General features: G+C 37.0%; 1 protein-coding gene across 8 annotated transcripts in view; it reads left to right on the forward strand.

The window, feature by feature from the left end:
* Positions 1 to 24,122, forward strand: part of KLHL3 (kelch like family member 3) — a 385,747-nt gene that overhangs the window by 170,492 nt on the left and 191,133 nt on the right. For 6 of the 8 annotated variants that reach the window (XM_074290824.1, XM_074290822.1, XM_074290821.1 and 3 more), the window contains exons 2-3: positions 1,709 to 1,828; positions 20,433 to 20,539. In XM_074290824.1, coding sequence (XP_074146925.1) covers positions 1,791 to 1,828; positions 20,433 to 20,539 — 145 coding nt within the window. In that variant the 5' untranslated portion in view covers positions 1,709 to 1,790. Of the gene's footprint in view, positions 1 to 103; positions 1,503 to 1,708; positions 1,829 to 20,432; positions 20,540 to 24,122 lie in introns of those variants that run through there. The other 2 variants (XM_074290823.1, XM_074290827.1) reach the window with 2 other exon arrangements.

Raw genomic sequence — 24,122 nt, forward strand, 5'->3', positions numbered from 1 at the left:
TCTTGGAACTCATGTCTGAAATAGGGTTGCAGAATAAGAGGGTGGGAAGGTAAGGCCAGAAGGATCTTTTAACTCCTTCAAACTGTCCTTTGTGGGAAGAAGTTCACCTGTAGGGCAGATGTTGAAAGAGTTCAGTGACTGACTGGGAGGGATGACTTGGAAATTCTTAGGATTTACTAAGATAGAGGGGCCTGGAGGTCCAAAAGTGGCAGGGTAGATAACAAGGCCAGGCAAACTTCCATTTACTACTGGAAGGATTGTAGTTGGTTGACTTCCTGCTGTATGAGCAGCATTCTACATTCTGCAGGTGGCGGGCCTAGGAACTAAAGTGCACCTGAGAGATTTATCTAGTGTAACTCTTTCATTTTATACATGAGAAAAATTAAGCCCAGAGTTAATAAATGACTTATTCAGGGTCAGTAAGTGGCAGAACTAGAATTTGAAGTCTGGAGAAAGAGCAGTGTTAAGGGGAGAAAATTATGCATTTGTTTTATTCTTATTTTTTTAATAATATTTTTTAATAATAATATTTTTCCAAATACATGCAAAGATGGTTTTCAACATGACATTTACAAAACTTTTGTTCCTTCTTTCTTATGTTCTCTCTCTGTCCCCTCTACCCTCTCCTGTATTGCAAGCAATACAGTATAGGTGAAACATGTACAATTTTTCTAAACATATTTTCATATTTGTCAGATGCATTTGTTTTAGATGTATGGTTAAATACCATAACAAAACATCCAGCTGAAGATATTTAAAACACTATTGCTGGTGTAGAATTGGAGTTCAAGAAAGAAATTAGGAAAATTTGGAACATAAGAAAGAGGGAACAAAAGTTTTGTAAAGGGAACAATACATCTTTGCATGTATTTGGAAAATACAGATCTCAGGTTCATTCACTTAGAGGTGATAATTGAACCCATAGGAGTAGAAGGACTCTTATCAGGAAGAGAGTAGAGAAGGAAGTAGAGAGAGCCTAGGAGAAAAACTGGAGGGACACTTCATACTTTATGAGATTAGGATTTAGAAACCAAGATTAGATGAATAGGGAGATAATTTGGGAAAGCAATTCTTTGTAAACCAAGGGAAAAAAAAAAGAAACATTAAAAGTTGCAGAGGGGTTAAAGACTCAGTAACCTTTGAGAGGGCATTTTCAATCAGATTGGAAGGTGTTGAAGTTAATGGATGGCTAGGAAATGTTTGTCTGGCTTATATAAATGCTTGAAAGGGCAAACTATTGAGGAAGATAAGGGGATGAGAGCAAGGACACAAGGAGCAGGAGAAGGGCTTCTTCTTCTGTAGAGACTAGAATAAAAGAAGAAAACACTGATTTTGATGCAAAAGGATTTTGAAGTATGGAATGGTGTAAATAAAGTAACTCATAACAAATAGCTTTGATTTGCTCAGTCAAGTAGAAGACTGGATTATCTTTTGAGAGATGGGATATGGGGGCATTGATACAGAAATTTAGGATGACTACTGTGGAATGATGGAAGGTCCAGGTGAGATTAAATAATAATATTTATCATTAATTATTAATTAATAATAATAAATAATTTGTAGTGAGCCCATTTGGTTCAGTTGTCTGATTTCCTCCAATACTTTTTCTGTGATTCAGTTTGTGAACTCTCTCACTGAGTGTTCTGTGCTTTTTGATTTTCAGTGAAAACAATCCATGTGTGACCCTCCTCCTTGCTTTCTTTTACAGCATAAAGCCAAGTTCCCAATCCCTGGTGGAAGGTGAGGATGAAGAGAAGGACCAGAGAACGATTACAGTTAACTCTGCCCACATGGGGAAGGCTTTCAAGGTTATGAATGAACTTCGGAGGTATTTCTTCCATTTCACATGTACCTTTTGTCAAGAAAACTTGTCCCCCTGGAGTTTCTTGGAATATCAGCACGCCTGCCATTTTCATTTTCATGGTGCTTGTTTAAGAGTTCAAGGCAGGGGGAGTTAGGAAAGCACCCCTATGCTATACCTTTTCCTGCCTACCCTATGAAATCATCTTGGTTTGATTTTATTCTCCATTTCAAATTTATGGAGAACAAAGCTTGTGCAAACTGAAAAAGCTACCTCTCCTCACCTCTTTATCTCTTTATATTTCTGAAGAGTCTATTATCTTGGAACCAAATACCACAAAAAGATTATGAGTACAGCAGGTCTATTCATAAACTTCATTTTCAATCAAATTAACTGCTTAAAGACTTATTATAGAATGACTGGAACACCTACCCATGATTGCAGATTAAAGATTCTGAATGTTCTCTTGTACTCATATTCAGGTGGAGCTTGTTCCTCAGACTGAGCTTAGACTTAGTTTGAAAAGAGCCTTAAAATTATCTTTGCATGTTTTGAAAATAAAAAAGTTTTAATAAAAAAAATTAAAAATGGGAAAAAGAAATCTGCCGAAGTTTTAGAATAAGATTTACCTTTATTCCTGAATAAAGCATACATTCTTCCTTTAGCACAGGAGGTATGGTTGGGCATATATTTCCTTTTCATGGGATGGATGTATCTGTTCTTTTTTTTGCTTAAGAAGAGAGTCAGAGGGCATAGCATGTCTGCTTAGCTTTTTGTGAACAAAGAAAAAAAATCAATTTTTTTTTAACTCTGCCCAAATGCATTAATGTAAGCTTTCAGTTTGTTTTAGCTTTCTTGCTTTTCCTTTCTGTGCAGGGTCTAGGATTGAAGAGAAGCTTTGAAAATTTATTTAGAATAAGTTTTTTCCCTTATTCTTACTCTCCAGGTTTAGTAAGGACATTTCCCTACAGCCCAAATCTCCTTCACTGGTCAGATTTTTCTGCTTTGATTTTCTTAGGCTATGAGTGTAGTATCCGGGCCAGCTTTCTTTCTTTCTTTCTTTTTTAAATCTTTTATTTATTTATTTTTAATAACTTTTTATTGACAGAACATATGCCTGGGTAATTTTTTCCATTATCCCTTGCACTCATATCTGTTCCGTCTTTTCCCTTCCCTCCCTCCACCCCATTCCCTAGATGGCAAGCAGTCTTATACATGTTAAATATGTTATAGTATATCCTAGATACAATATATGTGTGCAGAACCGAACAGTTCTCTTTTGCACAGGGAGAATTGGATTCAGAAGGTAAAAATGACCCGGGAAGAAAAACAAAAATGCAAACAGTTTATACTCATTTCCCAGTGTTCCTTCTCTGGGTGTAGCTGCTTCTGTCCACCATTGATCAATTGGAACTGAATTAGATCTTCTTTTTGTCGAAGATATCCACTTCCATCAGAATACATCCTCATACAGTATTGTTGTTGAAGTATATGATGATCTCCTGGTTCTGCTCATTTCACTCAGCATCAGTTCATGTAAGTCTCTCCAAGCCTCTCTGTAGTCATCCAGCTGGTCATTTCTTACAGAACAATAATATTCCATAACATTCATATTCTACAATTTACTGAACCATTCTCCAATTGATGGGCATCCGTTCATTTTCCAGTTTCTAGCCACTACAGAAAGGGCTGCCACAAACATTTTGGCACATACAGGTCCCTTTCCCTTCTTTAGTATTTCTTTGGGATATAAGCCCAGTAGTAGCACTGCTGGATCAAAAGTTATGCACAGTTTGATAACTTTTTCCAGATTGCTCTCCAAATTGGTTAGATTCGTTCACAACTCTACCAGCAATGCATCAATGTCCCAGTTTTCCAGACTAGCTTTCTGAAGGATCTCTCTGTAGTTTGGAGTCTGAGCTCGGGCTTACATACACTTCAGTCTGCCTATTTCAAGTCCTCTCACCCCTTAAATACCTTAGTACAATTACATTATTTTATTTTATTTTATTTTTTATTTTTCTGAGGCTGAGGTTAAGTGACTTGCCCAGGGTCACACAGCTAGGAAGTGTTAAGTGTCTGAGATCAGATTTGAACTCGGGTCCTCCTGAATTCAAGGCTGGTGCTCTATCCACTGCACCACCTAGCTGCCCAGTACAATTACATTATTACAGCACACTGAGCATGTACCAACTGTAGAACATCACACTAAGTACTAAGTATATGTGAACTATTATCTCATCAATCATACTGATGAGGAGTAAATGATTAGTAGTAAATTGTGGTAAACAGAGATGGGTCAATTCCTTTTCTCTCTCTCCTTCCTTCCCCAAAGTAACCAATGACAGGTTTGGCAGCAAAGGAATTTGCTACCTAATGCTGTATGGAAACATAGTCTTTATTGATTAGAATGGAAACACCAGAGAGCCGGTGGGCAAAATGGCTGCATGGTGCAAGGCCAGTTTGCAAAGAGAAGATTTTTTGAGTTCCCTCTTTTATACAGTGATGTAAATAAGATAAGGACTCTCTTGTTATCTTTGGGGACAGACAGAAGTCTCTTCCCAAAAAGGAATTTCCTGATGCCATTTGGTCTATCTGAGAAGATTAGAATGGGGGGCTGTAAAACCCTGGCCAGCTCAGAAAGCCCAAACTAGTTTGACCACATCAAAGTCCAAGTCCCAAAAGAAGTTGGAGATCAAACAAGGAATATCAAAGGGCTACCGCCCTCAACAATACTGAGTAAATACTCTGCGGTAAGGATCTTTGCTTCAAGTATACTTTGAGAAAAGTTCCAGCCCTCTACATATGAGTATGTATTTTTTTCATAACTGGCCTAGCATCTTACCCTCTGAGTTTATAGTATATAAAATGTTTTGTCCTTGTTCTTCAGATATCATTTAGTTCCTTCAACCTGTGGGATTTGACTAGATTATCTATATATGGCTCTATTTGCTTTGCACGGTTTTTTCCTTATTTTTGTGATGATTTGAGATAAAGCAAGTACAGATAGTTGAAATCCATTGTGACATCAACCACCTAATTTCACCAAACAAGGATGGATTAGCTTGCTATCTTTCCCTTTGCCTTTTTCTTTAAGCAAATTCTTAAGGGTATTTTCTTATCTTAACTGTCTCTTACAGTTTTTCTTTCTCTTCTCATAGAATATCAAGGTTGAAAGATCCATATTTATGTAAGAATCTTCTCTTCAACATCCCTATCAATTATCTGAAGACATCTAGTGACCCCAAATTCAGCTCTTTCCATTTTTGGATTGTTTTAATTGTTAGGGGAACTTCTTTTCTTTTATTTAGTTTTTCTTATTTTGATCCTAAATCTGTCTCTTTGTAATTTCCACTCAACTTCCTGTGTCAAAATGTATATATCATGTCTAGAGAAAGAAAATTAAATTTGGAAGTTATGATAGGAGCAATATTTTAATTCTTCCTCCTATACAATTTAGGCTAGTATGGAAACTGTTGGTTCAGAAAACCAGGATGCTGGTATGCCCTTGAGGGAGAACTCCAACAAAGGAGTTTCACTCAACTGAATCATCTGGGAGATATTGACAGTTGAGGACATTGTCATTCAGAGGAAGACCCTGGGAATGGTGAGAACTAGAAATAATAGCATACAAAGATTGACTGAAGGAACTGGGGATGTGTTTGACTAAGAGAAGAGAGGATTTGATGTCATAAGGACAACAGATGGAGAAGGACCAGGATTTGAACTCTAGTTTTATTTTGGTTGGCATTTGAGGATAGTCTTAGAAACAATGAAGAAATTAGAAGCAGGCCTAGGCATTTTATAAGGAATACTTAATTAAATTTTAGATTTAATGGATGAAATAGTTGTCTTATAGTTTCCTCCTTATTGTAAATTTTCAAGGTTAGATGACCACTTGTATAAATATGGCAGGAATTCTTGATCAGGTAGGGGTTTGAATAGATGGCCTGTAACATTTTGTACTTCCATTTCCTGGAAGATCATGTTTTTGTGTTATATAGGATTTGTTTCACTCCCTCTTCTGCTTGTTCCCAACCCAGATTTTTGTTCATTCATTCAACCTTTATTAAGTGACTGTAAGAGGTAGAAAACAAATGAGATTAAATCATTCCTATTCTCAAGGGGTTTACAATCCAATAAGGGAAAATGAATGTATTCAAGTAAGTAAAATGTAGTTCAGAATATAATTAATTGCAAAATAGAAGGATAAAGTGCAATGAAATCAAATGAACTAACTTAGATGGAGCTGAACTGTGTTCTATTTCTAAGTTTTATGCAGCAACAAACATATTTTCTGTGTACATAGTGTTTTCATTTTGGTCATTGGGGGCCACAGCATTATAGTGACTCACTTAGAAGCTTAAAATATTAGACTTGGAAAAAATCTCAGTAACTCATTTCTTAAAGTTGGAGAGAGGTGGGAATGAATCAAAGTGAAGCAGTTAAGAGGAGGATATATGCTTTAGTACCTTGGAGGATGATTCAATTGAAAGAATGAGTCCCCATACATATTTGTGCCTTTTGTGGAAAATTAGATTAAATGATCTTCCTTTCTGTTGATTAAACTAATTTAAGTGTTTTGTGATATTCTAAGGACTTGAGATTTTTTAAAAACAGGATTTTCACTTTTTTTTTCTCAGTTAAAAACTATTTTAGCCCAAGCATACATGTGCTCTGCTATTTATGAATAACACAATTCATAAGTTTTCTATTAGGTTTACTTCCCTGAGAATGGAGTTTTGGTATGGTAATACACCAGCTGTTCTACCTTTCTCTGTCCCTTTAAATCTCAAGCCTAGGCCACAGCTGCACTTCTGTCCTTGAGGGATAGATTGCTATTTTTCCCATCAGAACTTGCTAGGCCACTGAGGATTTCTTTTCAGTCTTGAGGCCTTTGGGAGGGTCCCCTCTAAGATCTAGCTCATTCTGATTATTCTTGGAAAGAGGAAGAGTGATAGCTAAGGGTCTTATGCACAGGCATTTGGAATTTATAGACAATCCCAGAAACCTCATTTTCCTGTTAAATTGAAGATCAAAATTGCTTGTATTAATGAAAAGAAATTCCACTTCTTCTTGGTCCTGAACTCCCATCTAAAGAAAGTGCAGTGGAATGACTTCTTCATTCAAGATTGCTGCAAGTGTTTGGTAGGGTTGGATCAGCTCTGCCTCCTTACATCTCTTATTGCAGTCTATTCTTGCTCCTCTTTAATTCATTTATCATGTGAAATTTTATATTTCAGCATTTGTTTCTTAACTTCTATTATTAGACTGTAAGCTCAGTCTGTGAATCTTCTTCCTCAGAGATCAGAATAGCACTTGTGCTTACTGTAGGGTTCCCTCCCCATGTTTGTGTTTTGAATTCTTATTCATCCTTTAAAGACCAATTGAAATGCCATTTGCTCCATGATAACATTTTCTGGTTCCCCTGTTAATAAAGATTTTTCCTCTTAAAATTCACATAATCCTTAGGTTATTTTCTAATGTAGTTATACAGTGTTCTGCAGCAATCTGTCTTTTCTTATTTTTTGCTCCCAGACTTGCATGGAGACAGGTACCATGTCTTATCTAAATTTGGCATGTCTTCCTTCACTGCCAGAATAGTGCTCTAGACAGTGTTGGAAGTTAAATATTTGTTGAATGTATAAAAACTCTGATCTGAATTAAAGTTTCTGGATAAACTGCGAGGGACCTCAAAGGCCAGCTAGTCCAACCTTCTCATTTTAGAGATGAGAAAATTTATTTGCCCAAAGTGATGCAGATATTAAATGTCAGAGTCAATGTTTAAGCTCAGGTCCCCAGAGATCTTTTCTTTATTCTACACTATAACTTGTTACAGTTGTTTTTAAACCTCAAATTGTCTCCCACTGTTGGCATCTTCTTCATGTTCATTTTCCTATAGCTCTCATTTGATCCCCAAGGATAATCATTTATTTTGAATCTGGGTAAAGTTTTCCATTATGACATTTGTTCTTTTTTAAAATTAATTTTTATTTTATTTTATTTTTCTCAATTACATTTTTTGAGTTCATTAATTCTCTCCTCTTCCTTCTTTCTCAAGAAGGCAAGCAATTTCATATAGATTATATATGTGCTACTGTGCAAAATATTTCTTTATTTGCCATGTTGCAAAAGAGAAAACAGACCAAAAAAAATCCAAGAACAATAAAGTAAGTTAAAAAAAATGTATGCTTCAGTTTGCATTCACATTTTATCATTTCTTTTTCTGGGGATGAATAACATTTTTCACCATAAATCCTTCAGAATTGTCTTGGATCATGACATTACTGAAAACAGCTAACTCTTTCACAGTTGATCATTGTACAATATTGCTGTAACTGTGTATAATGTTCTCCTGGTTATGCCCATTTACTTTTGTCTTAATTCATGTTCATCTTTCTAGGTTTTTCTGAAAGCATCCTGCTTGTTGTCATTTCTTATAGCACACTAATATTCCATCATAATTATATACCATAGTTTGTTCATGTTCAGCCATTCCCCAATTGATGGACATATCCTCAATTTTCAGTTCTTTGTGATCACAAAAAGAGTTGCAATAAATATTTTTGTATATTTTTCCTTTCTCTTTTTCTTTGATCTCCTTGCATATAGACCTAGTAATGGTATTGCTGGATCAAAGAGTAAACATAGTTTTGTAGCCCTTTTGGCATAGTTCTGACATTTATTCATATGGAAAATTTATTCAGCATTTTAAACTTCTCTGTGTCAAAAGCCTTACTTATTTAAAATACCATTTGCCCTTAAATAACAGTAATGATTTCACTCCCTCATCTAAATCCTTTATGGGAAACAAAATAGAATGAAATCCTTGAGGATATAATACACTTGCTATTGGATTATTTGTGGATAATCACCATTTGCTATGAAGTGCTTTGACCAAAGGTAGAAGATTGCTTGCTTTAACCATTTGGCTAATGGATTATATGCAAAGAGAGACTGAACTGAGCTTGTTCTTCAAAATAAAAATGACATGTGGAGTGATTGAGCAAGCTAATCTTTGTCAGCCTTAGTTTCCTCATATGTAAAATGGGGATAGCAAATGAGATAATATATGTAAAATTCTATATAAATACCACCTGTTTTTATGTTGTCTTTCATTGTTTGCTTCTGGGTATGCAAGTCATTATTTATTCTCCTCTCTGTGCACTCCAACCTTAGCAGCTCACCTGGATCTGCTTTGGGTAAAATGTGGGAGAGTGCTGGATTTGGAGTGAATGACTTACATTCAAATACTGCTTGTGATGCTTTATTTAGTTTATTTATTTGTGTTTTTTTTCTCTATGAATTTCAGTTTCCATCAGTAAAATAGTGATAATAATTCCTGAGGAATGTCTGATGGGTTTATTATGAGGTACAAATCAGATAATATATTTGAAGCATTTTGCAAAAAATATAAGCAGAGAATAGGAATTGTGTGGTAGTCACAAAGCCCTAGGCTTAAGTACTAGTTCTGATACATACAGAGTATAAGTAACTTTGGGCAACTCAGCCTCTTATGGCTCTAGGCAATAAGTTGTACAGAAGCTGCTGAGGAAATTTCCTTATCTGGGAATTCCCTATATGAATGAAATCACAAATTTAGTTTCATTTCCTAGAAATCTGTCAATTATTATTATTTTCCCAGTCTAAATTTACCTGTAATATGTTAATTCAATTCTGCTTGCAAATCATAGATCCTCAGAACTGGGAGGGATCTCAGAAGTCGGCTCATAGATGAACAGGAATCCTTTATAAAATTCAGTTTAGGAAACATTTATTGAAATCTTTACCAAGTTCTGTGACTTGTGGCTTTTTTAGACAGTAACCAATTAAATGATATTTTTTAATGTCTGGTAAAGGTGTTGTCTTTTTTCAGGAAACAATGTTGTAGTTTTTTTTCTGATGGTAACAAATAAATGTATAGTCTAATAAAATAAATAACTACACTGTCCATGTCTTAAATATTATCTCAATCTGTACCCTGAGTATCTCTCACTTTTTGCTCATGAGGTGAGTGGTAGTTCATTGTGAGTCCTTTGGAATTGCAGTGGGCGGTATTGACAAGAGATCTTAAATTTTTCAAAGTTATTTGTATTCATAGCATTTTTGTTATTAAAGAAGTTATTCTCTTGTTTCTACTTAATTTATTCTGTATTATTTCAAACAAATCTCCCCAGGTTACTTTATAAACTGCTCCTTTTATAATTTTTTAACATCACAATACTTTATAATCATATTCATAGACCATAATTTGGTAAGCCATTATTCAGTTGATGTGTATCCTTTTATTTCTAGTTTTTGCCAACTTGGTAGTATAAACATTTTGTACATTTGAGTTTTTTTCCTTTTATCTTTTTGGAGTATAGACCTAGTTGTGGTATTCAAACATAAGCTTACATTACTGGGTCAAAGGCTATGCCCAGTTAAATTTTTGGGCAAATTGCTTTCTAGAATGTTTGGACCATTTCATAGCTACCTTATTATTTACATTAATATCACCTTTTTTCTCACAGCCTTTCCTTTTTCACAGAAAATAAGATTAATTATTTTTAATAACTTTAGTAACTTTTAATAACAGATAATAATAATCTGAGAAGTGTGAGGTAGAACCTCATGGTTATTGTTTTAATTTGCATTTTAAAAATTAATAATTTGGAGCATTTTTTGAAAATGGCTATTCATAACTTTGCTTTTCTTCTGAAAATGCCTGTTCATATCTTTTGACCATGTTTCAGTTGGAGAATAGCTCTTATTCATATAAATTTGAATCAGTTCTCTGTATTTTTTTAATAAGAGAAATTTACTACGGAGATTTCCCACCCTCTATTTGCCTATTTTCCTTTTAATTTTAGTTGTATTGGTTTTATTTATACAAAACTTTTAAATATTATATTATCAAAATTGTCCACTTACCTTCAGTGATTCTTTCTTTCTCTTGTTTTGTCTTTAGCCCTTTCCCTATTCATTGTTTTGATGGATAATTTTTTCTTTGCTCTTCTAATTTATTTATGATTTCATCCTTTATGTCTAAGTCATGTACCCATTTGAAACTTTTTTTGGTGTGTGTGATGTTGGTCTGTGCTTAATTTCTGCTAGATTTTTTTCCAGCTTTTCCAACAGTTTTTGTCAAATTGTTTTCACTAAAAAGTTGTGATTTTTTTTGTTGATCAGAAAGTAGCTTTTGTGCTTGTAACCACCAAACATAGTATACTGTGTCTTTAATCTGTTCCACTAGTCAACCTCTCTATTTCTTAATTAGCACTAAACTGTTTTGATGATTATTGCTTTGTAGCATATAGTTTGAAATATGATATTGCTAGGCACTCTTCCATCTTCAGTTTAAAAAATATTTTCCTAGAGACACTTAACCTTTTATACTTCTAGATTAATTTCATTATTTTTTGTCTCACAAAGTAATCTTTTAGTGGTTTGATTATGATGGTACTGAATAAGTAAATTAATTTAAGTAGTATTGTCATTTTTTATTATGTTGGTTTTTCTTATCCAGGAACAATTTGTATAAAGAATATTTTTGTATTTTTATTCATGTAGTTCCTGAATTTGTTTTGGGAAGTCTATTTTATACACTGAAATCATGAGCTTCTTATTGCAAAATTCATACAAACTCAAGAAAGTAGGGAGAACTGTTAGAGTACATAAAAGACTTGTACAAGTCAGATATTATGATGACCAAATGAGACATAGAAATCATTATGAAAAGCAAAATGGATAATTTTCATTACATGAAATTAAAAAGTTTATGCATTAAAAAAAAGTTTATGCATAAACAAAGTCAATGCAGTTATAATGAGAAGGTAAGCAGAAACCTGGGAAACAATTTTTTCACCCAATGTTACTAAAATATTTTTCAGATCTATAGAGAATTAAATCAAATTTATAAGAACACAAGTCATTCTCCAATTGATAAATTATTAAAACATGTGAACAATTTTAAGATGAAGAAATTAAATCATTCTATAGTCATATGAAAAAATTCTTTAAATCATGATTGATTAGAGAAATCCAAATTAAAAGAACAGAGTATTACCTCACACTCAGCAGGTTGGCTAAAATGACAGGAAAAAATAATGATAAATGTTGGAGGGGCTATAGGAAAACTGGGGCACTATTGCATTGTTAGTGGAGTTGTGATGTAACACATAACAGTGTTATATCCAGCCATTCTGGAGAGCAATTTGGAATTATGCCCAAAAGCATAATTGATCTAGCAGTGTTACTACTGGATCTGCATCCCAAAATTGACCATAAAAGGAGGGAAGGGGCCCACTGGTGCAAAAATATTTGTAGCAGCTCAGATATTGTGTGGAGGCCCATCAGGTGGGGAATGGTTGAATAAGTTATAGTATATGAATGTAATGGATTATTATTGTTCTATAAGCAATGATAAGCAGGTTAATTTCATAATAGCTTGGAAAGTTTTAAATGAACTGATGCCGAATGAAGTGAGATGAATCTGGAACTGAGATATGAAGTGAGAACAAGACGTTGTACATAGTAACTACAAGCTTATGTGATGAACAACTAATGATCGACTTAGCCAAGTGGATGTTAGTAAGCATTGTGGATCTCAAAAAAATGTGGCAAGTTCTCAAAGAGATGGGAGTATCAGATCATCTTACTTGTCTCCCGAGGAACTTGTTAGAAGTTAGAAGTCATTTATTGATTGGTTTAAGATTGGAAAAGGAATATGATGAGGCTTATTTATTTAGCTTATATGCAGAATACATCATGAATGCTAGGCTAGATGAATCAAAAAAGGGAATGAAGATTGCAGGGTAGAAATATCAAAATCTCATATATGCAGATGATGTTACTCGGATGGTGGAAGATGAAGAAGAAATAAGAAGCCGCATGATGGGGAGAAAGAGAAGAGTGTAAAAAACAAAAAAACAAAAAACCCCAAAAAACTGGTTTGAAACTTAACATCAGGGGCAGCTAGGTGGCCCAGTGGATAGAGCACCAGCATTGAATTCAGGAGAACCCGAGTTCAAATGTGGTCTCAAACACTTAACACTTCCTAGCTGTGTGACCCTGGGCAAGTCACTTAACCCCAGCCTCAAAAAACAAACAAACAAAAAAACCCTTAACATCAAAAAACCTTAAGATCTTGGCAACTGTTCTCATTACTTCCTGGCAAATAGAGGGAGAAGAAATGAAAGAAAGCAGTGCAAGATTTTATGTTCTTGGACTTGAAGATCACTGCATATGGTGACTACAGTCACAAAATTGACATTTGCTCCTTGGAAGGAAAGCTATGGGGGAAGTATGGGCAGCATGTTAAAAATCAGAGATATTTACCTGGCTGACAAAATTCTGTATTATCAGATAAGCCATGTTTTTTCCAATAGCAATGTATGTCTGTGAGAGCTGGACTATTTTAAGGAAATCTTGAGAATTAGACATAATAGAATTGAATGTCATAGAATTGACAGTTTTTAAATTGTGGTGTTAGAGAAGACTTTTTAAAAGTCCTAACCAGGAGATCCAATCAGATAAGATCCAATACTTAAAGAAATTAATGCAGGCTATTAAATTAATTCAGGTCAAATACTGAAGCTGAAGCTTAAATACTTAATTAAGCCACCTAATATAGGAGTCATTGGAAAAGACCCTGATATTGGGAAAGATTGAAGGAAAAAAGGAGATCACTTTAGGAGAGGGGCATGAAGGTGAACTTGGACATACTTTAAAAGACAGTGAAGGATTGAAGGGCCTTGTGTTCCATGGGATCAATCAGATGTGATTGAATGACAAGAAGAAGTGCTTATTTTTATTATTTATTTATTTATTCTTTTATATCTCTTCCTGATAAATTTTGTTGGTATTATGTAGAAATACTGGTAATTTAAGTGGCTTTATTTTATTTCCCATAACATGTCTTGTCACTATAGATAACATTTTTGTAATAATGGAATCTTTCTTTACCGCTAATCTCATTGGAAAGATCTCTAGTTTATTGCCATTACAGTTAAAACTGATTCTTGTTTTTAGATACATATAATTTATTATATTAAGGAACGATTCATTTATTCTCTCATTATTGATATGGTTGTAGTTACCCTAACATTGAACCAGTCCTGAATTCCAACTATAAATCCAACTTAATGATATAATCTTTGCTAACATTTTATACAATTTTTTTTTGCATCAGTATTCATTATTGGTATTAGTCTGTTGATTTTTTTCTATCTTTTGACTCATCTTGGTCTAGATATCAAGACCATACTTGTATAGAAGGGGTTTGGTAGGACCTCTTCCTATTTTTCAATAAATTTGTAATATTGGAATTAATCTTCTGTGCAATTCTGTTTTTCTAAAATCCTTGAGCTCATAATTTCACATAGCACAGTTGTATTCTATCACAATCATTTACTTAAACTTGTTCAGCCATTCCCCAACTGATGGTCATCCCTGCAATTTCCCCTTCTTTGCCACCATAAAGAGAATTGCTAAAAAAGTTTTAGAAGATATAAATTTGTTTCCTTTCTCCCTAATTATCTTTGAAAATGCACTAAGTAGGGGACAACTAGGTGGCGCAGTGGATAGAGCACCAGCCCTGAAGTCAGGAGGACCGGAGTTCAAATCTGGTCTCAGACACTTAACATTTCCTAGCTGTGTGACCCTGGGCAAGTCACTTAACCCCAATAGCCTCAGGGGGGAAATACACTAAGTAATGGTATTGCTGGATCAAAGGACATATATAACTTTATAACCCTTTGATCATAATTCCAGATTGCCCTTCAAAATGTTTGGATCAGTTCACAATTCCATCAACAATGAATTATTGTCCCAATTTTTCCACATCCCTTCCATCATTTATCACTTTCCCCTTCTATCATTTTAGCCAATCTGGTAGGTATATAGTGATATCTCAAGATTCAATTTGCATTTCTTTAATCAATGATGATTTAGATTGTTTTGAATTCTTCATAGGGAAAACTGCCTGTTCTTATCCTTTGACCAGTTATCAGTTGAGGAATGACTTGTGTTTAGCTAATATTTTATCCATTCTACTGATTTCTTCAAAGTTTTATTTATTGTTGCTTTTTAGTTTTATTAATCTCTTTGATATTTTGGTGCTTAATTTGGGGTTTAAAATTTTCTAGCTTTTTAAAATCTCATACTCAAATATGAGTTCTGTTCTTTCTTTCTGTTAGTAATGAGACTGCTTTGGCTGAATCCTTCCAATTTTAGTATGTTGTCTCATTGTCGTTATTTTAAATGAAATTATCCATTATTTCTGTGATTTGCTTTATGATTCATCTATTCTTTATTCATTTATTTTTTGGTTAGATTTATCTAAGTCTCAAAGGGGTACATTGAGATTTTCCACTATTATATTTTACTATTTCTCTATTTAGCCAATGACTTTTCATTTAAATTTATTTAGATGTTATGAAATTCATTGCATATAAATTAAGCATTAATGATTTTAAGCATTAATATCTTTCAGCAAAATCTGTTTTCTTTGTTTAATCTCTTTTAATCAAATCTGACTTTACTACCATTTTGCTTGTGATCATGATTACTGACCCCTATCATTTTTAGTTCAGCTGAGTATCATAGTTTTTGTTTGTTTTAATTCCCTGGCTTTTTATGTTTTGAATGTTTCTTGTAAATTACATTCTGTTTTCTAGTTCATTTGTTTTTTGGATGGGTTCATCCCATTTGTACGTTCATTAATTATATTCCCTGATCCTTTTCTCTTATACTTTTCTTCTTCTTTGTTTCCTGCCTCCTATTAATAAAGAAAAGTATTGTAAGAGAAAGAGTATAATCAGCAGTAATGTTTGACACAGTCATTTCTTGCTCTCCTGACCTTTCTTTCCCTATTCCATAGTCCAAACACAGGATTTTGGCCTTTCTTTGTTTTTTAAACCCCCTTTCAAATCCTATTTTTCCATAGTTTGTATTTGTTCTCTTTATGAGTAACTCTCCATTAATTTTTCTTCCTTATTATATTCTCATTCCTTTCTTCGCTTTCTTTTACTCCATTGAGTAAAATTTATTTCTACACCCAATTGTGAATATGAATGTAAATTCTTATCTCCTTTCACCAGTTCAGATAAAAGTAAAATTGAAGTGTTGCTTATTCTCTCCACTCCTTCCTAGTTTTCTGCCTGTGCACCACAATTATGTAAGAAAATTTCCTCTGTCCTTTTATTTCTCTTCCATCTATTATGTTCCTTTAGTTTTCCCTTTCCTTTTTAATTTTAAAATAATTAAAACATAAAAAGACTATTTGCAAACTCTTATTTTATATGACCACTGATGAAAATATACTTTCCAGAGGTCATATGTATTATCTGCCCATGTCAGTCAAGACAGCAAGCATTTATTAAGCACCTACTAGGTACTGGGCACATACAAGGAAAGGAATAAGATACTCCTTGCTCTCAAGAAACCAGTAGTCTAATGGGGGAGACAACATGCAAAAACTTGATAAAACAAGGTATAAACAGGGCAAATTGGAGATAATAAACAGTGAGAAGCATTAATATTAAGGGGAACCTGGAAAAGCTTCTTGTAGAAGGTCAGATTTTAGCTGGGACTTGAAGGAAGCCAGGAAAGTCCAGGTGGAGATGTGAAGGGAGAGAATTCCAGGCTTGAGGAACTACCAGAGAAAATACAGAACTGGGAAATGATGTATCTTGTATGTGGATCTGCTGGGAGATCAATTTTACTATATTGAGACAGAGAGAGTATGAAGAAGTATGTGAGGGGATCAGGTTAGGAAGGGTTTTTGGATGCCAAACAGAGGATTTTATATTTGATTCTGGAAGTGATAGAGAACCACTGGAGTTGATTGAATGATGATATAATATTATCAGATAAATAGAGGCTATGTGTTAATATGTGTTATATCTGTGCTTTAGGAAAATCATTTTGACAAGACTTATGACCTTGAACATAATCTTCCCAGAAGTTATCATTTCTGGATTTCAGTAAGCTTAATAGCTACTATGCTAAATGCTGTGGACATTAATATAAGTAAGATGGCTCCTGTCTTCAAGGAATTTACATTTTAATGGAAAAGATAATACATTAAAAGAAGTTGATAAAGAGTAAGGGTAGGGGAAGAAGATACTGGGTAAGGTAGGATGAGACATGATAGTTGAGCCAGAGGAATATTGTTTGTTCTTCATCTTTGAAGACTAATGACATCACAAGAGTGATTATATGAATTGGATTTAAGTGAGGCACAAAATCAGCCTCATTCTCTCTTCCAGAATCATCACCCTATGTGCCCTCCGTAAATGGAGAAGAAGGGCACATGGAGGAATCCTTTACTCTTTGATCAGAAGGAGGGACCTTAGGAATAGAAGGGTTCTTTTCAGGTATAAGTTTATGAGTTCCAGTTTTGAAGTAATCTTCCAGGATGAAGAGGTTTTTGGGGAAGGAGGTAATGGATGAATTCTTTCTATATTCACTATATCTTCTGGTTCTAAGATGTCTGGGAAATTTTCTTGAATAATTTTTATTTTCTTCTTATTTGGTCATAGCTTTTAGGTATTCTTCCAGGTGACTTGTTTTTGATATGACTATTTTCTCAGTTTTTAATATTTCTTGTTATGTCATGGAGTAACTTCTGCTTGGGCTATTCTACTTTTCAAGAATTCTGTTGGTTGGTGGGTCAAGATATTAATTCTTTTTCTAATTCTTTATTCTGTTGCACTCATTTCTTTTCTGTTTTTTCATTAGCACTTATTATTTTCCTAATTATTTCCTCTAGCACTTTAATTTCATTTGTAACATTATTTTTGAATTTTTTAAAACAAAAATTCTTGCTTCAGGTCTTCCAGCAATTTTAGTTGAACTTGTACCCTATATATGTTTTTTTCCACTTCTTGTACCCTATATGTGTTTTTCTTTCATTTGTTTCTTAAATAGTATTTTATTTTTTCCCCAGCTACATGTCAAGAAAATTTTTAGTATTCACTTTCCTCTTCCTCCCCTCTTCTGAAGATGGTAGATAGTTTGATAGTTTATGAATAGCCTATTATGTAAAACATATTACTATATTAGTTCCAATTGTGAAAGAAGAAATAGATCAATAGGAGAAAAACTCCATGAGAAATAATAAAACAAATGAAAAAAATTTGCTTTGATCTGCATCAAGAGTCTTTATCTGGATGTGGATAGGATTTTCCTTCCTGAGTCCTTTGTACTTGTCTTGGATCACTGTGTTGTTGAGAAGAGTTGAATCTTTCATAAATGAGCATCACAAAATGTTGTTGATACTGTTTACAACGTTTTCCTTGTTCTGCTTATTTTACTTTGCCTCAATTCATACAAATCTTTCCAGGTTTTTCTGAAATATGCCTGTTCATAATTTCTTATTGAACAATATTATTACATTACATTGATGTACTACAGCTTGTTCAGCCATTCCCCAATCAATGGACATCCCCTCAATTTCCAATATTTTACCATCACAAAAAGGGCTGCTATAAATATTTTTGTATATGTAGGTCCTTTCCCTTTTAAGCAATTATTTTGGGATACACAATATGTTTTTCTTTGGAGCTTATTGATGTTTTAGTGCCATTCTTGTCTCCAGGTTTTTTGTCTTAAGCATCTCTATCACATGGTGGGATTCTTTTTCTGTTTTCTCAATCTTTCATCCTTGCTTTCTGAATTTGATTTTTTTTGTAAAAGCCAGACTCTTTGCGCTTATGGAGGGAATGTCTGGATTCTACTTAGTGTTGTTTTTTTGTCCTTTTGGATACTATTGCTGCTTTCTCAGGATGTTACATGTCATATCTGTCCAGCATCTGAAGGATAGCTCAGGCTGTCCTTGCAGGTTCTGTAAGCTTTCAGTATATGCCAAGTAGTATGGCTAAAGCCTCAATGCTGAGTTCCTGATCTGAACTTTTCAAATTCCTGACCATTCCTGACCAATGCTGAGCTACTCAACTGTGCACTTAACTCTATTTTGAGATGGCTACTGCACTCAGCCACTGTTAGCAGAGTTAGAAGCTCTGGTAGTCCAGAGCTAGAACTGCAGGCTCCCCTTTGGTCTGTGTTTCCTGCCCTGATTATTCTGCTACAGACTTCATCCTTCCATGGGAACTGTGACACTCTGTTCTGTTCTGGGATCAGAGCTATGTAGATGCTGCTAATCTCGTCCACTTTATAAAGACATATAGTGGCTTCTCATTGAGATTAACTATATTTATCCTCCATGTTTCACATCACTCTTTGCATGCTGTCTCCTCTGTTAGCCTGAGAGCTCCTTGAGAGAAAAAAATGCTTTTTTTTTTTTTTTTTTTTGATATTCTGCACTTTCTAACAGTGGGTGCTTATAAATGCTTGTTGATCTATTGTTTATTTGCTTCTTGCTCAATGCATAGCCTGTGATTGTTCCTTGGCCTTAACTGCCACATGGGATAGGTTCCCTCTTTAGGCCACTCTTGCACTTGTGACCTAGAACTGGATAGTGAATGACAGTTGCCAGGTGACAACTGTTCCTGCTTCCTGACAGTAATGGACCTCTCTATGCAGATCTGTGTCCTCTTTTTGTAAAGCCATGGGCAATCCCTTATTCACTCCCCAAATGTTTCTTAAGGTGCACTTCCAGATTTCATTTCTAGTGTTTGCAGACCTTTCTCAGTTTGCCTATGCTAATGTGGACTAAAAAGTAACTCATAGTTTTTTTTTTTTTTTTTTTTTTTTTTTTGTTTTGTTTTTTTTTTTTTCTTGCATTTTCCAGTCAGGACTTGTTCTGGTGTGTGTCTAGATTTTTGTGGAGTTGTATTTGATGGCTGGACTGTACTTCCTCCTGTTTCTAGTCACAGTTGCATTTTAAATGTGGATTTTGTGTGGTGTTGAGGACCTGAGGAGACTTTTCAAGAATCAAAGACTCATAACTTATTAAATTCTAAAGAAATTTTAGAGGTCAAACCCCTCACCTTGAAGATGAGGGAAAGGATTGGCTGTGCCTGAAGTTCCACAGCAACAAGTCTGGGACAGGATTCCAAGTTCCTTGTCATCCCATCTGGTTCTCATCTTTTTTTTTTTTTTTTTTCTCTTGATACTCTAATCTTGAGTGGTGATATGATTAAGTAACCCATATCTGCCAGTTCCTTCTTGCCTTTTGCAAATAGTTTTTATGTCTTTTGGTATTTTCAATGGTTGCTTTTTGACCTTTGAGGAATAGTTAGTATTTCTTTTCCAGTGGAGACATTCATGTACACACCTACATACACTGGAGTCTCCGGATTCCTAGCCCCAGGCTCTTTCCACTACTAGCAGACTGCCTTGAAAATATCAATTACAGTTAAGAGGGGAATGGAGCAGAAAGGGAATGTAGATCTGAGCCCAGGAACATATGTAGTGCCAGCATCAGTACCGTTCAACACACATTTATTAAGTGCCTACTGTATACATGGCATCAATGGGATCAATTCCCTGAATGTTAGAGGGAGGGAGGCATAGTATGCTGATGTTGTAAAGGGGTTCAAAGGTGAATGAGTCCATTCCCTAACTCTGCCAGTTGAAGGAGAGATTGTGTTAGGTTATGTGGGTTCCAGGAGTAGCTTTGGAGAGAGGAGTATTGTTTATGAATTATTGGGTACTAACTTCTTTCACTTCTCTGGTATTTTTACAGTAAGCAGCTATTGTGTGATGTGATGATTGTCGCTGAAGATGTCGAGATTGAAGCCCATCGGGTAGTGCTGGCCGCCTGCAGCCCCTACTTCTGTGCAATGTTTACAGGTATGGGTCCTCCCCAGGAGGGGGAGAGACAAGTAAATGTTCATCTTTTGTGGAGGTCGGTAGCCAGTCCTAGGAGGACGTTGCCTAGCACAGGAGGAAGCCTAGTGATCTAGGGCCATGGTCTGCTTCTGCCCTTACTGGTTGGGTAACCAAATCTCTTTGCCTTTATGGGCCTTATCCTCCTCATCTATAAAACAGGGGAACTGGGATTCTAAGTTTGGGGGGAACCTGGATTCAAATCCACTCCCTCTCTCCCCTCCCTCCTTCCCTCCCCTTCCTCCCTCCCTCTCTTCCCTCCCCTTCCTTCCCTCCCCTTCCTTCCCTCCCCTTCCTCCCTCCTTCCTTCTTTCTTCCTTCCTTCCTTCCTTCCTTCCTTCCTTCCTTCCTTCCTTCCTTCCTTCCTTCCTTCCTTCCTTCCTTCCTTCCTTCCTTCCTTCCTTCCTTCCTTCCTTCCTTCCTTCCTTCCTTCCTTCCTTCCTTCCTTCCTTCCTTCCTTCCTTCCTTCCTTCCTTCCTTCCTCCCTCCCTCCCTCCCTCCCTCCCTCCCTTCCTTCTTCCCTCCCTCCCTTCCTTCTTCCCTCCCTCCCTTCCTTCTTCCCTTCCTTTCTTCCTTCCTTCTTTCCTTCCCTCCCTCCTTCCCTCCTTCCCTCCCTCCCTCCCTCCCTCTCTCCCTTCCTTCCTTCCCTCCCTCCCTCCCTCCCTCCCTCCTTCTTTCCTTCTTTCCTTCCCTCCTTCCCTCCCTCCCTCCCTCCCTCCCTCCCTCCTTCCTTCCTTCCTTCCTTCCTTCCTTCCTTCCTTCCTTCCTTCCTTCCTTCCTTCCTTCCTTCCTTCCTTCCTTCCTTCCTTCCTTCCTTCCTTCCTTCCCTCCCTCCCTCCCTCCCTCCTTCCCTCCCTCCTTCCTTCCTTCCTTCCCTCTCTCCTTCCTTCCTTCCTTCCCTCTCTCTCTTCCCTCCCCTTCCTTCCCTCTCTCTCTTCCCTCCCCTTCCTTCCCTCCCTCTCTTCCCTCCCCTTCCTCCCTCCCTCTCTTCCCTCCCCTTCCTCCCTCCCTCTCTTCCCTCCCCTTCCTCCCTCCCTCTCTTCCCTCCCCTTCCTCCCTCCCCTTCCTCCCTCCCTCTCTTCCCTCCCCTTCCTCCCTCCCTCTCTTCCTCCCCTCCCTTCCCTCCCTCCCTCCCTCCCTCCCTCCCTCCCTCCTTCCTTCCTTCCTTCCTTCCTTCCTTCCTTCCTTCCTTCCTTCCTTCCTTCCTTCCTTCCTTCCTTCCTTCCTTCCTTCCTTCCTTCCCTCCCTCCCTCCCTCCCTCCCTCCTTCCCTCCCTCCCTCCCTCCTTCCTTCCTTCCTTCCCTCCCTCCTTCCTTCCTTCCTTCCCTCTCTCCTTCCTTCCTTCCTTCCCTCTCTCTCTTCCCTCCCCTTCCTTCCCTCTCTCTCTTCCCTCCCCTTCCTTCCCTCCCTCTCTTCCCTCCCCTTCCTCCCTCCCTCTCTTCCCTCCCCTTCCTCCCTCCCTCTCTTCCCTCCCCTTCCTCCCTCCCTCTCTTCCCTCCCCTTCCTCCCTCCCTCCCTCCCTCTCTTCCCTCCCCTTCCTCCCTCCCTCTCTTCCCTCCCTCCCTCCCTTCCCTCCCTCCCTCCCTCCTTCCTTCCTTCCTTCCTTCCTTCCTTCCTTCCTTCCTTCCTTCCTTCCTTCCTTCCTTCCTTCCTTCCTTCCTTCCTTCCTTCCTTCCTTCCTTCCTTCCTTCCTTCCTTCCTTCCTCCCTCCCTCCCTCCCTCCCTCCCTTCTCTCCCTCCCTCTCTCCTTCCTTCCTTCCTTCCCTCCCTCCTTCCTTCCTTCCTTCCCTCCCTCTCTTCCCTCCCCTCCCTCCCTCCCTCTCTTCCCTCCCCTCCCTCCCTCCCTCTCTTCCCTCCCCTCCCTCCCTCCCTCTCTTCCCTTCCCTCCCTCCCCTCCCTCCCTCCCTCCCTCCCTCCCTCCCTCCCTCCCTCCCTTCCTTCCTTCCTTCCTTCCTTCCTTCCTTCCTTCCTTCCTTCCTTCCTTCCTTCCTTCCTTCCTTCCTTCCTTCCTTCCTTCCTTCCTTCCTTCCTTCCTTCCTTCCTTCCTTCCTTCCTTCCTTCCTTCCTTCCTTCCTTCCTTCCTTCCTTCCTTCCTTCCTTCCTTCCTTCCTTCCTTCCTTCCTTCCTTCCTTCCCCTCATCTGTCCACATAGAGTATCATACCCTTACCTATAGACCCTCTTAAAAACATTTTTTTCTCTTTTCACCTCTGAACCTTTCCAAGATGTCTTGGGGTTTTTTGGCTAGATTTCTTTCTTATGGACCAGGCCTTAATCCAAAATCAATCTGATTTTAATTGGTCACCAATAGTTCCTAAACTAAGCTCCAACAAGCAATGACTGAACTCTTACTATGTCCCAGGAACTGTAATAAATGCTTATGTATAAAGAAACACAAAAAAAGGGTGCCTGCTTTTCTTCTAATGGGGGAGACAACATGCAAATAATTACACATAATATATATTCACTGGAAATGGAAGATAGTCTTGGAAGAAAGGTATTTCCTTTAAGTTGGATAGGGTAAATGGTAAAGGACTACTACTTCTTGCAGAAATTGGATTTAATCTGATTCTTAAAGGAACCCAGAGAAACCAGGAGGTAGAAAGAAATGAGGAATACATTTGCAGGCCAGCCAGAGCTCTGGGTAAGAAACTGTCATTGGATTGTAGAGCATGAAATTTAAGAAGATTGGAAAGGTGGGAAAATGTCATTTTACAAAGGCTTTAAAAAGCCAAAAAGAGGTTTTTGTTATTGATTCTAGAAGTAATATGGATCTATTAAAGTTTTTTGAGTAGGGAGGTTCCTTTAGGAAGATTGCTTTGGAAGCCATTTGGAGGATGTACTTGAGGCAGGGAGTGTTTCATCAAATAAGTGTTTCAGCTGTAAGGTGCTGAGGTGGAGGATGTCAGCTGTGTGAAGTTATATTCAAAGTCTCATTCCTTTAAGTATGCAATGATTTGACTTTGGGACAGGATGTGAGAAAGGCATTAAGGATGAGAGGAAATCTAAGTTTTCTGGGAATTTCATTTCAATAAACATTTATTGTGTTCACTATTATAAACTTAGGAATACTGAAATATCTGTGATGTAATCTGCTCCAGTGACACCAGCCTCCTTTGCTCTTCTTCACATTTCCTGACTCTGGCATTTTTATAGGCTCTTCCTCACATGGAATGCTCCCCCTCCTTATCTCTGCCTCCTGACTTCCCTGATTTCCTTTAGTCCCAGCTGAAATCCTAACTTCCACAGGAAGTCTTTCCTTATTTTTCTTCCTTGTAAGTGATTTTTGGCTGTTGATTATTTCTCATTTTTCCTATAGGTAGCTAGTTTGTATCTGGTTGCTTTCATGTTACCTCTCCCATTAGACTATGAGCTCCTTGAGTGAAGGGATTGTTAGTCACTTTTCTTACTTTCTTTCTTTTTTTAAATGTTGAGGCATTTGGGGTTAAGTGACTTGCCCAGGGTCACACAGCTAGGCAGTATTAAGTGTCTGAGATCACATTTGAACTCGGGTCCTCCTGAATTCAAGGCTGGTGCTCTATTCACTGC

The sequence above is a fragment of the Sminthopsis crassicaudata genome, chromosome 2 (assembly GCF_048593235.1).
Source record: "Sminthopsis crassicaudata isolate SCR6 chromosome 2, ASM4859323v1, whole genome shotgun sequence".
NCBI classification, from domain to species: Eukaryota; Metazoa; Chordata; class Mammalia; order Dasyuromorphia; family Dasyuridae; genus Sminthopsis; species Sminthopsis crassicaudata.